Source organism: Lepisosteus platostomus, chromosome 2 (genome assembly GCF_059453375.1).
Source record: "Lepisosteus platostomus isolate fLepPlt1 chromosome 2, fLepPlt1.hap1, whole genome shotgun sequence".
NCBI lineage: Eukaryota > Metazoa > Chordata > Actinopteri > Semionotiformes > Lepisosteidae > Lepisosteus > Lepisosteus platostomus.
This window is the reverse complement of record NC_142612.1, coordinates 52,874,221-52,889,034: the sequence shown is the minus strand read 5'-3', so window position 1 is coordinate 52,889,034 and position 14,814 is coordinate 52,874,221. Positions and strand designations below refer to the sequence as shown.

At 36.6% G+C, this 14,814-nt stretch overlaps 1 protein-coding gene across 1 annotated transcript; it reads left to right on the top strand.

The window, feature by feature from the left end:
• Nucleotides 1-1,054: 1,054 nt before the first annotated feature.
• Nucleotides 1,055-2,029, top strand: LOC148676483 (olfactory receptor 6N1-like). The gene has a single exon (XM_088622575.1). It carries the CDS (start codon nt 1,055-1,057, stop codon nt 2,027-2,029), a length of 975 nt encoding a protein of 324 aa, XP_088478701.1.
• The last annotated feature ends 12,785 nt before the right edge of the window (nt 2,030-14,814 follow it).

Genomic DNA, 14,814 nt, shown 5'->3' with positions numbered 1-14,814 from the left:
TACTCTTAAAAGAATACAGTATGTTTCTGATGAATACCACTTTAGATTAATGTTTAGTTAGAAACTGAGTACCAACGGTTAAATTGGGTAAGACGCACCAGTAGGTTTTTTGAGGACATTTACTTCCAGATGTAGCAATGGCTGGCCATAAATGGGTGAGCCCAATTTATTGTGCCAGGTATACAGGAACGAAAGATGACGTTTATTCTATGGAGAGAAAACAAGTTTAAGGAAATTGGTCCCATTTCTGTCCTCCCAATAGAAGTTAGAACAGAAGTTAGAATAGAACAGTTTTGCAGGTGGTAGAGAGAAAATGATCTGATAGTGATAGTAATACCTCTGAGTGGAAAACTGGACTTTTGGGATGGAGCAGGTCCTCCAAAAGAGGACCAATGGCACACAAGAGCCTAGAGAGGTTCAGCAAACTAAGAACTGTGACAGACCACCCAATTGCACAGTGAGAAATTAATGATATGCTGCCTCTAGGTTGCATATGCTTGAGACTACTTTAAAATGAAGATGTACACAATCTGGAGGTGTCCCATAGGTACTTGATTGTATTAGTATCAAGCAGCACAGGAGAAAAATCCTTCTGTACAAAAATCCTTCGTTGGCATTTACCAGATAAGTATGAATGTTAGTATTATTGAAGGTTTTTTTGTCATTGGATGTGAAAATCTCTGCAAGGCATCATAAATATGGTATTGCTCTTATGATATCTCATACTACAAATGTATGTATCCAATAGATATCTCAGGAACAAATGTCCGACATTGTTTAAAATATAACAATGAGAATGTCAAATTGAAACATAAAGAGGCAAAATTGTGTGCTAAAAAGACAGCGCATAACTTCTTTTAATTTTTGAATCTCATACCTTGAACAAATAAAGCTTCAGTATCACTGTCTTTATAAGAGCATTAATATTATATATATATATTAATTTTATGGTTTAAAATTCCTTAATGGTTCATTATCTAAACTAGTAATGCACTGGATCTACACTTGTTTTTTGGCATCCTGTTCCCAGCCAGAGCTGCTGAGACTTTGACCAATGGGAGGAACCAATGTCACCCTGCACTCTGACTTCATCATCGTGGGATTGCCAGGCCTGCAGGAGTACAATTCTGCTCTCTTTATATTCTTCCTCATTCTCCTCCTGGCCACTTTCCTGGGTAATCTACTCATCGTGGTGTTAATTTCCCTAGATCAACGGCTCCATACACCCATGTACTTCTTCCTCTGGAACTTGGCTGTCTTAGATGTACTGATAACTGTCACTGTCATACCCAAGTTGTTGGTAGTTCTTTTAGGTCATAAAAGGACCATATCCTTCTCTGATTGTTTTGCACAAATGTATTTTTTTACCACATTTGCAGTTGTAGAAGTATTCCTTGTTGCAGTCATGGCTTATGATCGCTATGTTGCTATAGTGAAACCTCTGCATTACAATAACATCATGAGCAGCAAGGTCTGTATTACAATGATGTCCTCAGCCTGGATGCTGGGCTTCCTTGTGCCCTTAACAACTGTATTACTGGCAAGCACTTTGCCATTTTGTGGATCAAATCTTATCCAGCACATTGTCTGTGACTATACCACTGTAATGTCATTAGCCTGTGGTGATGTCACAGCACAGGTGAACTTTGCTTTGTGCCTTGCAATGGTTGTAATTTACATTCCTGTTCTGTTTGTCCTGTGGTCGTACTACAGAATTATATGCTCAGTGATAAAGATGAAAACATTGGAGAGCCGTAAGAAGGCCTTCTCAATGTGCTCTTCACATGTGATTCTTGTCTTCCTGTACTATATGTCCAGTGCTGTGGTGTATATTGGGCTGAAAGTGGAAAGTATCCCTACTGATGGACGTATCTTCATTGGTGCAGTGCACTATTTTCTCACTCCTTTTATTAACCCGATAATTTACAGCTTACGCAATGAGAAAATCATGGCAGCTGCTCACAGATACCTGAAGTTACACACCTCTTTCCAGCACACTGGAAATAATATTTTCAACACAAGACTATAAGTCATATGATACGTTTTAATTCTTTAATTTATCATTCAAAGGAAGAAACACAGAAGCTATTTTGCTGACAACCATATTTTAATATTTCAAAGTAATTTGAAAGTAGAATGCATCTCCAAGGTTAAGAAAAAATATCATGTGTACTTTGAACTGAACATTTAAATGAATGTAGCTGCAAGGCTTATTGATGACCTTAGAAAGAGGGCTTGTTCTGAAACTCCAGTGAGGCCCATTTCTGTGATCTTAGCCACAGAATGACCTAGTGGTGTTTGAGTGCAGGAAAGAAAGGGAGATGAGTTTATATTCTGAATAAAAACCTCTCCCAGGACAGTACAGATCCACTGTTCATACTCATACTCCTAAAGATGTCCACTGCTGGTGCCTGGATGTCTGGCACTAATATCCATAAACATCTGGACATAATCTTAAGGTCACAGGCCATGTTCAATCATCCAACAAGATGACCAACCAATCAGTGACAGTAGGGTGTGGGTCTGGCTGACAGACAACAGAACCACACTTGTTGTCTAAGCCTGCTACACTTGTTATCTTAGCTGTGGGACTGTAATTTTTTTTTCCAAAGCACTAAGTTAGAGAGTGAGCCTATACATAAAGACAGAATTCTGCCGAGGTCTAGCTTGCAGCAAGTCCTTGCAACAAGGTAGCTATCACCATGCCTCTGCTTGATCATCATAGCAATACAGTTGCACTTTTGTCGACACTCCTAAATATAGCGTTATGCAACATGAGCCACTACGCAAATGGGAGCAAATCAAATTTCTTCTTTTTTTGTGTGATTTCCTCCGACTAAGCTGTCACCACCCTGTGCACAGACCTGGTCCCAGTTCAGCTCAATGCTAACCCGAACAGACTATTGGAAAGAACTTTCTGTCAATATGAGGCTACTACAGAATCCTTGTGTCTCTCTTACCTCTGATATCTAGAGCTGCCTCATTACTGGAGTAGCATTGAGCCAGCAGAGCATGAATTGGATGGCACTGCGATGGACGCAGCAGTTTCCACATCCTTCTGCACTGGAGTTACAAATCGAATTCAATATTCACCATAACTGCTCTAGAGAATTAAATTGTTATATTAATAGATGTTGATGTAAATTTAATTCAGTTATGTAGCAGTAGTTACTTATGAGCACTGGAATGTTGATTAAGTTAGTGAGTTACTGTAACTAACGGTATACTAAATATATTATCCTTATTTTCATTTTTCTCTTCTTCATACTCGCTAATGTTTTATCATTCTCATGTAATGAGCTAACGTCTGTTTCAAGGCAGACTTCCATGTTTTTTTCCTGAATGCTTTTATGTCCAAAATGTTTTCTCTATCAATAAATGTATTTAATGTGCTGTGAATCTTTGTGAAGACTCCTTGTTGTTCTGTCGATTGATTCATAATAGCCAAGTTGAACTCACTTACCTAAATAGAATACTATCTGCAGTTAAATCCTAAATTTCTCTCTTTATTTCCTAAATGAGGCCCCATCTCTCTTTCTCAGAGAGTGTCTGCACCACAGAGAAGCTATTCACACAGTTCTAATTTAAGGTGTTTACTCTCAGATAAGGAGCAGCTCCCAAATGGGGATGTACCCAGCCATGATCATGATCAATGGCCATTCCTGGTGCCTATCTGTCTGTGAGATTCTTGGGAACATCTGGATTGCAGTCCTAGATGTCAGAGATCATTGCTACTCATCTCTCACCTTTGACCAACTAATAAAGAACCTGCATGGCGTGGTAACCCCACGTGGGTCTGAAATGCTCGCTTAACTTTCAACCAATCATCACCTGTCTTGATTCTGGTTTAAAAGACACTGCACAGCTCAGAAACCTTGCTTTTCTGGCCAATTTTCACACCCTCACATGATCTCTGGAGTATATGTTTGAACTCTTGTCAACAACCTGAATAAGTTTATATTCAGCAGCAGTGCTACACCGGAAGCTTTAGAGAACATTTTTATTATCAACAAATTGTAAATACGACGTTTACATTGGCATTATTAATTTTTCACTTGAGTGTATGGAGGATTGTGAGAGCAGACCCCCCCTCTCAGGCTGCGCAAATGATTGTTTACATTTTTATTAAGAAATGGAGGCTGTTTGCGTTACAATATAAACATTTACTGTAAAACTTTAAATCAACAGTTGATTTAAAGACGATCTGTCAAAGTGCAATGAAATACAATTTAAACTGTATTACAGAAGCACAATGTGCTTTTACATCGTGTGTCTCTCTCTGGTCGGGGTGCGGGAGAGCTCGCTGGCAGGTGGTGATGGAAAGAAATAAAATAAAGGCAGCTTTTAACTACGCAAGTCACACAGCAATACTCCATTTCTCCCTAAACATTTTAAGCACCAAAGTCTTTCATGTGTTTTTCATGACTCTCTGCGGGAGAGCTGGCTGTGACGAATTAAACCGGTTTCACAGGTATTTTCAAGTGATCGAGTCTTCAGTGGGAGGGGGGGACAAGCTGCCCAGCCAACAAAAAGTAACACCCACCACAGCATTTCGTTGATCTAACTAACAAGGATGGGACATTAGCTAGCCAATATGATAAAGGAATAACTTTTTTATTTCTTTAGCACATTTATTTGAACATTTCCATCGATTGTACAAGCACTGAAAAACTGTTCAATCCCTAGTTCGTCTAACATTTTCTTTTACTATAACAGATAGAAAAACTCCCTTGCTTTTAACAGAGCGTTTCATCATTTCTAACAACAAAAATTATTTAAACTGCGACACTTTTATCATTCAACGAGAGCTCAAAATATCACAAGGATCCTCAAGAGATCAACAAAGACAACAGAAAAAGATATGTGTATAAGATACTGTCCATGGGACACTAACACTAAGTAGTCTTTAATATTTCTTCATTACACAGTGAAGTCAGAATTCCGGGATGTGTCTATGTACGCTGGGCAAATGTTCCGAGGTAAAATTCTTCCAGCACGGGGGTACCTTTAAAGTGGAGACGACGGCACCGATATTTTTTGGCATGCATAAAAAACAGCAATTCTGTCCTAAAGCCCTAAATGAATTAATAGCAAACGTGGTTTACATAAAAGACATTTTTCCAAGAAAGTTTAGCCTTTGTCACTAATGAAACCACTAAATAAAGACATAAATATAGAAATCTTAAGATTTTTAAAATACATGACTTTGCTAAAATGTATTTAAAAATAAAAACGATTATAAATGCCAGCGGAGAGAGAGAGTGTATACTTTGTCAGCACCCAGACAAAAATACAATGCTTTTAATCATTCTTAATCAGATGGTGAGAGTAAAGGGGGAGCGATAAGGTTGAAGGTGAGGAAAAAGAAGTGAAAGAGGGGGAAGCTTAATTGACTAGAACAGGGGAGGGATGTTGGTTTTGCATAAGGGGCGGGACTATGGAAAGGAGGTCTATTTGGGAAAGTGGAATTACATTTTCTGGCTGTTTGTGAATTATCGTTGTTGAATATGGAGTGTTGAGGTATTGATTTTGTGTAATGCTTAATGTTGAAAATTGAGATGGATTTTGTTTATAATAAAGAGGATAAACTGGGATAGGAGGAGGGTTTGGTTTTGCATAAGGGGTGGGATTATGATAATTTGAAGAATTTGAGAGAGTTTGCGGGCTGTTTTTGGTTTGTATTTCGAATAATTTGTACAAGATATTGAGATTTGTTGATAATTGGAGGACGGTTTTGCTTTAATGGTTTGATATATTTGATTTTGTATTGTGGTTGTTATCTATGCTTTTAGTTGGTACTATGTTTATATGGTTGTTTTTGTTGGTTGGTCGTTATTATGATAACTATGTTTATTGTGTCATTTTTGATTATTGGATGTAATAATCAAAAGAGAGAGAGAGTGAGCGAGTGCCTTCTTTTTACTTTTGTAGCCAAAGGGCCTTGCCGATCAGATTCCCTTCCCCCTACGGAAAGACAGACACGTTTTCACAGTTTAGAAGTCGCTATTCAGACGCAGGCGAGCAGCCCCTAGATAAAACATCAACTTTATTTAAACTCCAACGAAAGTATTCATGGTTTTAATTACCGTACTCTTATGGAACATGCCACCAGCCATTTGCATTGAACGATTAAAAATAAAAATGATTATGATTGGCACTCCTGTAGCTTTTTCACGAAACCTCCTTTTTCACGAAACTCCAACAGAGCTGTTCAACCGTTTTTTATCAGGCACCTCTTATGTCAGGCATAATCTATAAATATACAGTATTTAGCTGAAAAGCTGTACAACACAAGATATTTCGTTACTCTAGGAGGTTTTGTGAAAAAGCACATTGTGCTGCTGTAATAGTTTAAAATAATTAAAAGTCTAAACAGTATCAGCTTATTTATGGGTTGTAATTTAAAAAAAAGTCCAAAACCGCACTCAAAATGCAATTTAGTGCTTTCTGGCAAGAGGAGACACCCAAATTAATAATGTAACATGCTACTGTTTGTGCATGAACATAGTTACTGTATACTGTTATTTCTTTAGATACACGATTCCATGTTTTTTTTCATCCCTGGCGGGATCGGGAGTCCATAGGGGTTATTAATCCAGCACCTAAACCACCATGCTACCGGAACACATGCATGAAGTGTGCTGAAACAGCGTATACAATTCTTGTGTTGCAGTACATGAATATAATTATATCGTTATTAATTTCTTTAGAAATGTGATTCCACATTATATTCCCTATTAATCAAATTCTAAAAGTATGCTTGTTGAATCCGGTATCGAGCGTAATTGCAGAAAAGCTTAAAACTACCACTTTTTATACACACGTTATTTCACATGTTAGTTAAAGACTTCGATGCTTAAAATGTTTAGGGAGAAATGGAATACTGGTGTACTTTTGTATTAAGTACCGAGACCAGCCATATACAGTTTACATACTGTAATACTGTATGTTTATGTTCCAAAATTAATATCGTTTATGGCCTTCACGCGCGTTACAGTATGTTCCTATTCTTTTTATGTTCAGCTACTAAGATTTCCCTTCAGTGGTAAAATTCCTTATAAATATTTAATACTTAAACGGGCACAGTAAAGACATTAAATATACATATACATACTGTATACAGTACAGTTTGCATACAGTAATATGTTTATGTTCCTAAATCAATCTCTTTAATGAGCATGTGAAAGGCATGGTGAATCGGAGAGTCTCAAAAATTACTGTACTTTGCATGATTGGAAACGAATGCGTAATTGCGAAATGCTGTGGTGTTACTTTTACAAAGATGGTCAATGAAAAAAGAATGTGGACCAGGGCAATGCTTTGAGTTTACAGCTTGTCCAAGGTCATTAATTATAAATACCATTAGTAATATCTTCGGTAAAGACTTTGATGGTGACAGCTCAAACATGAGAGGTTGAGCTTTATTAGCTCTACCTTGCAGAAATTCCAGATTCTATTATTTTACTTGCGGTACCAAGTGGTATTATGTGGAGCTATGCGAGAATTTATGGTATTAATACTGTAACTTGCGGTACACCGCGTCAAGGGCACCGCAAAATAATGCGGTAATTACCCGCTTGTTTTGAATGGCTGCATCTGTATGTTCAATTTGTGCAAAAGCAGTTTGTGTCAGTTTCATGATGTGGAGACTAAGAGCTGCAGCAGTGAGCTTCATCGCTGTGTAGTAAACCCTTAATGTTAGAATGGAGAGAGCTTTAGAATGGAAAGCACATTCTAGTGGTGACCAGAAAGACAAAGAAAATTAAGGGTAAAACTGGGAGTTTGAATATTTTCATTTGGATTTCTGTCCTGGTTTCCTGTCTCTTGGATAATACATGGAAATCAATGTCAAGTCAGAGCATCCTGGTGTGAAAGTAGGATGTCATTGCACCTATTGTACATATTGTACATAACAGCTAGATTTCCCTTCCCCTGATTTGACTAAATCTAGAAATGGCCTATTTGTCACGGACGTCCAAAGGGACTAACCGTGGGGAGCAGGAGAGCGGAAAAAGACCCATATGCGTAGCGGCGAGACGGGAAAAAGGCCCGGGCTCATTAGTGCAAAGAGTTCAGGAATGCCGTATAGAAACCTATGCCCTCAGGGAGCGGACGTGGGGCGCCCTGGTGCTAGGCGGGTCTCAGGACATCCGAACGTCAATGCTGAGCGAGGACAGAGTGCAAGACCCGGAAATATATAGCCCAAGGGAAAGAGAGGGACAGGAAGGACAGCAGACCGGAAACTAGGGACAGGACAGAGAAGGAGCGCCCTCTGGCTGCAGAGGGCGTGACACTATTAGGCCTAAGACCTGTCTAGTCTCTCTCATTTATTTAATGAGACTTTATTCAATGAGATATGGACAACTTCTTTGGAGTAACCTTCTGTCTTTCAAATAATGTTCCTGTCTGGATGTCAAAAGAATTGAAGGTACCTTAGTTAGTACTGTGGTTCATCATACATTAACAAAGTGATAATTTAAGAACAAATTGATGCATTTATTTTATTCTAATGTTGTTTGGAAATGTTAGTGTTTTATTTTAATTAATATTTTTTCTCCCATTTGTAGAGCAGTTACTCTCATAATTTGAGATTCTGTTCAAGACTTAATTCTAGTACTATCCTTCTCTCAGTTCACCTTGTCAGTTTTGCCTCCTTAGTCACCCTATGGGACAAACTCCTGTTTATTGTTCTGCAGATAGCTCATGTATCCAAGATGTCATCTGCTTCCGCCAAACATTTATAAATACAGTTGAAACAAACATACAACTATATTTTGCCAACATTCATTTTTTTTGGTGATTTATGTTCCTCTGTTCCTTTATATAACAAGGACTGAATCTTCTGCTTAGGTATGTGTTTGGGAGTTTTGTTAATTTACTAGCATAATTTTAGTTGTAATATTAAATTACATGGGTTTACCTTCACTATTAGGGAGATAATTAGCTAGTCTGTGGCTGAAGAGAAGCCATAATGAGGAATCCACAGCAATACTTAATTCTGTGGTTTATATGTAAGCATAACTACTATAATTATATTTTGTATAAAATTAGATGTTTATAAAGTGTGTATTTTTTTCCATTTGCCCTTTGGGCCTGTTCCCTCTAGTTCTCACTTTCTGTCTCTCTAGATTAATAAGTGCCACAGTTACAGTTCTGCACTCCTTGGCCTCTGGGGTCACGGTGTAGACCTGCCCATATAAGCAGCTGATATGAGAGAAAGATTTTCTTGTCCAGCAGGTGTTTGTGTGTTCAGTACTGGAATAGCACAGAGGACAGACTCAGACTGCAGGTACATAAAAAAGCAGGGAAAATATAAACAAATCTGTTTGTTTGTAATGCATCTTCTTAAGTATTTTATGCTTGGAGAAATTATCGTATATACTATTAAAATATTGCTGTTGTTTTTAATTGTTTTTAATGAGAGTAAGTAAAGTTTTCCTGGTGCTAATGTTTTTTACCTGCTCTGTTCAAACTTTATATGTTTACTTGCATGAAAATACCATTCATTAAAATATAATAATTACATACATCTAAAAACGTCCCAGGCTTTGGAGGTCTGTATCTTATTTTCTGCTTCTCCTAAAAAGCCCTAGGGATTTCAACTGCATGTCATTTATAATTGCACTGTTCAGTTTTTTTATGTTCTCAGTGTGTTTAAGCTTAAATACACATATCAGAATTATGCTAATTGACTCATAACCTTACTGTGCATTTCAGAAACAACATGAGTCCAATGTGTTGGAAATCCTGTATATACAGGGGGTTGGTCTCTTAATGTAGCTTCCATCTGACATCTCCCTGGTAAAATGGAATCCTTTTAAAAAAAAGACTAAACCAACTATAAAAAATAACTAAAAGAAACTACACATATACTGCCTATATAATGCCTCACTAGCAGCTTTTCAGTTTCAAATTCTGACTTCTTAACCTGTTTTTCTTAATGCATGTAAGAAAAAAATTAACCATTTTAGCAATTGAAGATGATATTATGTTTTGAATACCAAATTAATCTGAAGTGTGACAGTGTACACAAACCAGTTATTTATTTTCCCAATAAAAATACAAATAAATAAAAAATTATTATAAAAATAAAATAAAAGTACTTTACCTTATTAGTGTCTTGTGTGAAAAGAATGCCACTGGAGGTAATAAGAATTTATTTAATCGGCCTAATTCCACAGGATTAATTTTCAGTGGATTTTAGCAGCCAGATGCGTATAGGCTGGGGCTTGTGTGTAAGCTTCTACAGTTCAGGGAGGGTGAGTTAGTGGCATCTTGAGCTGTAGAGAGTTTAGATTTATTCAACTCTTGTGCTTTCACATCAGGATCCAGATGGCAGTGCTAAAATAGATTTAAGTTTGAAGAGTTAGAGATAATAACTTGCAATGATTTGGTTATGAATTGCATTTAGTGAAGAAAGATTGATCCAGAGTGATTTCAGTTCAGTGTTTAGTGTGCCAAGTGTCCTGAAAGGAAAATAAAAAGTGAAATTTTGTGTGAGTTGAAGAAAAAATGTTTGGTGTTTGGACAGTCCTATTTGGGACTGTACATTCTTCTCCGAAAGGGGACCACTGGTACATCATAGGTGCCAGGGGTTGGAATTCAGTACACATACACAGGGCCTAATAATAAGTTCTTACAACTTCCTACTTACAAATTGATGCTTCTGTGTCTTTTAAAATGAAGACAAAATACACAAACCAGAGATTATGTTTAATTCATTAAGCCTTTTATATTAGAGACACTTGTGATAGTTAATACTGACCTACATGTCTTATCATCTTGCCCCATAGGTACATCATTAAGTTGGTATCAACCAGTATAGGAAATGTAACTGAAGCAGAAAGCCTTTACCATGTAAGTATGAACATGATCATATTTCAAGTATAATGGATCAGGTTATCCAAGGCGTTTTTTTCCGTATATTCTAGGCCTGTTAAAAGTATTCATTCTATTCCAATGATGTGCTAATTTAATTACAATTAATGTACATACATTTTCTTAATGTGAATATTTTAATGAAAGTTTGAAAACTCATTATGAACACCTTTATTGGTGAATGGAACTTAAATTTAAGAAAAAAAACAACAACTATAAATCAAATCCAACTAACATATTGTTAACATGAATATACTACCCCTTTGCTCTATTCTTGATCAAATTACCTTTGGAAGCAATAACTGCTGTGAGTCTTTTTGGATTTCTCCACCAACTTTAGACACTGAAATAGTGGCTGTATAAAGTTGGTGGGTGATCACTGTTGGACAGCAAACTTCAACTCTTGCCACAGAGTTTTTATCAGATTCAGTTCAGGATTTTGCCTGGGGCACTCAATGACATTACATTTTTTCTGTGAAGCCACTCCAGTATAGCTTGGGCATTGTGCTTTGGGTCACTGTTTTGCTGGTAGGTGAAGATATTCATCCCAGTTTTTGTCTTTTGCAGAGTGAAGTAAGTTTTCTTCTTATAGATTTGCCTTTACTGTGATATATTCTTTTTCTCCTCAATTTTGAAAAGCTTCCTAGTCCCTGGTGTTAAGTAACTATAAGTCCCATAACATAATGCTGCAACCACAACAGGGATGGTGTTGAGTGATGCGCTATGCTGAGTTTGCACCAGATTTAACTTTTTGAGTGTAGACCAACAACTCCTAGGTTTATTTTGTTGCACTACAATATATGTTGCCAGATGTTCTCAGTATGAGACTCTTACAGTTTCTCTGATCTCAGACTTTTCCTCCCTGGATGTTCTACAGTCTGGATAGTATAATACACCTCTCACTTCATTTCATGATTTACTTCACTTTGCTCAAAGGGTCATTTGGTTACTTTAAATTTGTTTAGTAAATTTGTCTTTACCTTTGAAATTTGAAATATTTCCTGATATAGGGACCTTATGTAGACAAGTGTGAATTTATACTGAAATTGTGTTAATTGCTATTATTCCACTATGGCCACTCAACAATTTGTCTCAATTGTGTAACAGTACAGTTGTGCACTTGAACTAATTTGGAATTACCATATAAAAGGGGGTGTATACTTATGCAATCAACATTTTACTTTTTTGTTGCCAATTAATTTGTTTTACTTAAAAATTATTTAATTTGGGCAATCACAAGTAGTTTATTAAAAAAATTGGTTTATCTTTAAAATAATGAGTATTGTGAGTGTACAAGCCTATTAGGATCAGACACCTCTATTGTGGGTTAATGAGTTGCTGCTCTCATGAAAATTAATTGAGAGGTTCAGTTTAGAAGGATTTTAGGGGTGTGAGAGATTTCTTTTTTTAATTGTATGGTGGCTGGTAATCAGTTTACCTGATCAGCTAAGATATTTAAAGACTTCAATAAGAAATTCATGTTGTAGATAAAAAAATAGTTTAGGCTTTTGTTTTGCTGTTTGGTTGTGGTGCCTTATTTATCACCTGCACTGTACTTGCACTGATGTATTTTAACCTTATTGTTGTTTTGTGTATCGCTCCTTCTTTACTTGTGTATTTCTTAAGATACCTCCATGGCATGCCCAACAGTTGTCACTGTACAGATACAAATGCAGCCATTCAAAATGGGTGAGGTATTTCGCGGCATACCGCGACACGCCCACCGGGGTATCACGCGGTATCACGTGTGTCACGTGACTAACTATCCGGCGTCGCCTTGTAAAACCGCCAGGGGGAGCTTAACCTCTCATGTACAGCATTTGAGCCTTTAATTTTGAACTGTGTATTACAGCATGTTAATCATCAGTCATTAAAATATTGGTATATTTTATGAAAGCAAGATTGCTCAGTTGGACAAAAGTACACAACCTACTTTTATCAGAAATATTTATGCATCAAAGCCTTTACTGAAGATATTACTAATAGTATTAATAATGGATGACTTTGGACAAGCTGTATACTCAAAGTATAATTTCTTTAGCACATTTGTACAAGCACTTGGAATCTGTCCAAGCCATACTTTGTCAGGCATTTTGTTTTACTTCAACGGGCATAAAAACTTCCTTGCTTTTAACAGGGCGTTTCATAATTTCTAACTACGAAAATGATTTAAAATGCGACACCTATCATGAAAAGAAAAAAAATACACACCAGTATTCCATTTCTCCCTAAACATTGTAAGCTTCGAAGTCTTTAACTAACGTGATACCGGAGTCAACAAGCATACTTTTAGAATTTGATTAAAAGGGAATATAATATGGAATCGCGTATTTAAAGAATTTAATAACGGTATGATTATATCCATGTACTGCGGCAGAGCTATGTAGGGCTGTTTCGCCTACCTGATCATGCGAGCTGTCTTGTAGCCTAGGTGCGTGACTACCAGCTGGCAGGTTGTGTGTTCGAATCCAGCTGGTGCTGGACTTTTCATTTTTATTTATTTTTTAATCGCGTAACATAAACATATTACCGTATGCAAACTGTACTGTATACAATATGTATATGTATATTTAATGTCTTAACTGTGCCCGTTTAAGTATTGAATATTCATATCTAATTTTACCACTGAAGGGAAATCTTAACATAAACACACAGTATATGGCTGGTCTCGGTACTTTAAAGAAAAAAATACACACCAGTATTCCATTTCTCCCTAAACATTGTAAGCTTCGAAGTCTTTAACTAAAGTGATACCGGAGTCAACAAGCATACTTTTAGAATTTGATTAAAAGGGAATATAATATGGAATCGCGTATCTCAAGAAATTAATAACGATATAATTATATTCATGTTGCAAAAGAACTGCAACGGACATAAAAACTCCCTTGCTTTTAACAGAGCGTTCCATAATTTCTAACTACGAAAATGCCAGGTGAAAGGATTTGTAAACATATTTTGTTAAAGCAAGTCAGTTTTTTCCGCAACACATAAAATACATTTTTCCAAGAAAGTTTAGCCTTTGTCACTAATGAAACCACTAAATAAAGACATAAATATAGAAATCTTAAGATTTGTTTTATTTAATGTTGGTAGCAGGATGAACTGTCAGAGTGTATATTTTGTCGCAAAGTTGCTGCAAGATGTTAACAGTGAAAAAGGTATTTAGAAATGAGTTATTTCAAGATGAAAAAGAAAACATACACGAAACATGGTTTCATTACGACCAGAATCGGTCTTGAGATATTTTTAACTTGATTTACAGTATTTGAGAGGTATGTCTTAACACCGATACTACAGTGCTTAAGTACTGCTCACGTATATGTTTCTAGGTTTATATTATGCATTTCATACGGTCAAATTACTTTTGAGCAACTAATAAGAAGCGCGAAACGGTATGCGTTTTAGTTTCGTTTTGTGCTGGAACCCGTGGATTGATTAGAGATATCAAGTACATACAAGTCATTTTTTAAATGTTGTAGTTCGTCTTGAAAAAATGTTACGAGTACATCATCTATCAACAATTACACAGGTTCTGTTTCCATATTGCGGATTTTGGTTAGGTATTATCAAATCCAGTGGCGCTGTGTGTTAGTTTACTGAGTCCCATGTCACATGGTCTGTGATTGAAACCTGTAAAACCGGTTTAATTCGTCACAGCCAGCACTCTTCAGGTGTGAGGGTCTTCTGCTCAGAATGAAACGCTAAAATGTTTGTGTATATTCTAATGGTAGTGGGGGCAGGGTGTGTGGGAACAGGTTTGGTTGAAATTGCATTGGAGATCTATGTTCTTCACACCTGAAACATTTTCTCTGAAAGCATTTTCTTCGCAGTTTAACCGATCTTGTTACAGCATGTTACAGTTTACTATTATTAACCATATTAATTTTAAGTGCTTAATGTAAAATCTTGTAAAAATATATTTTCATTGTTCAAATA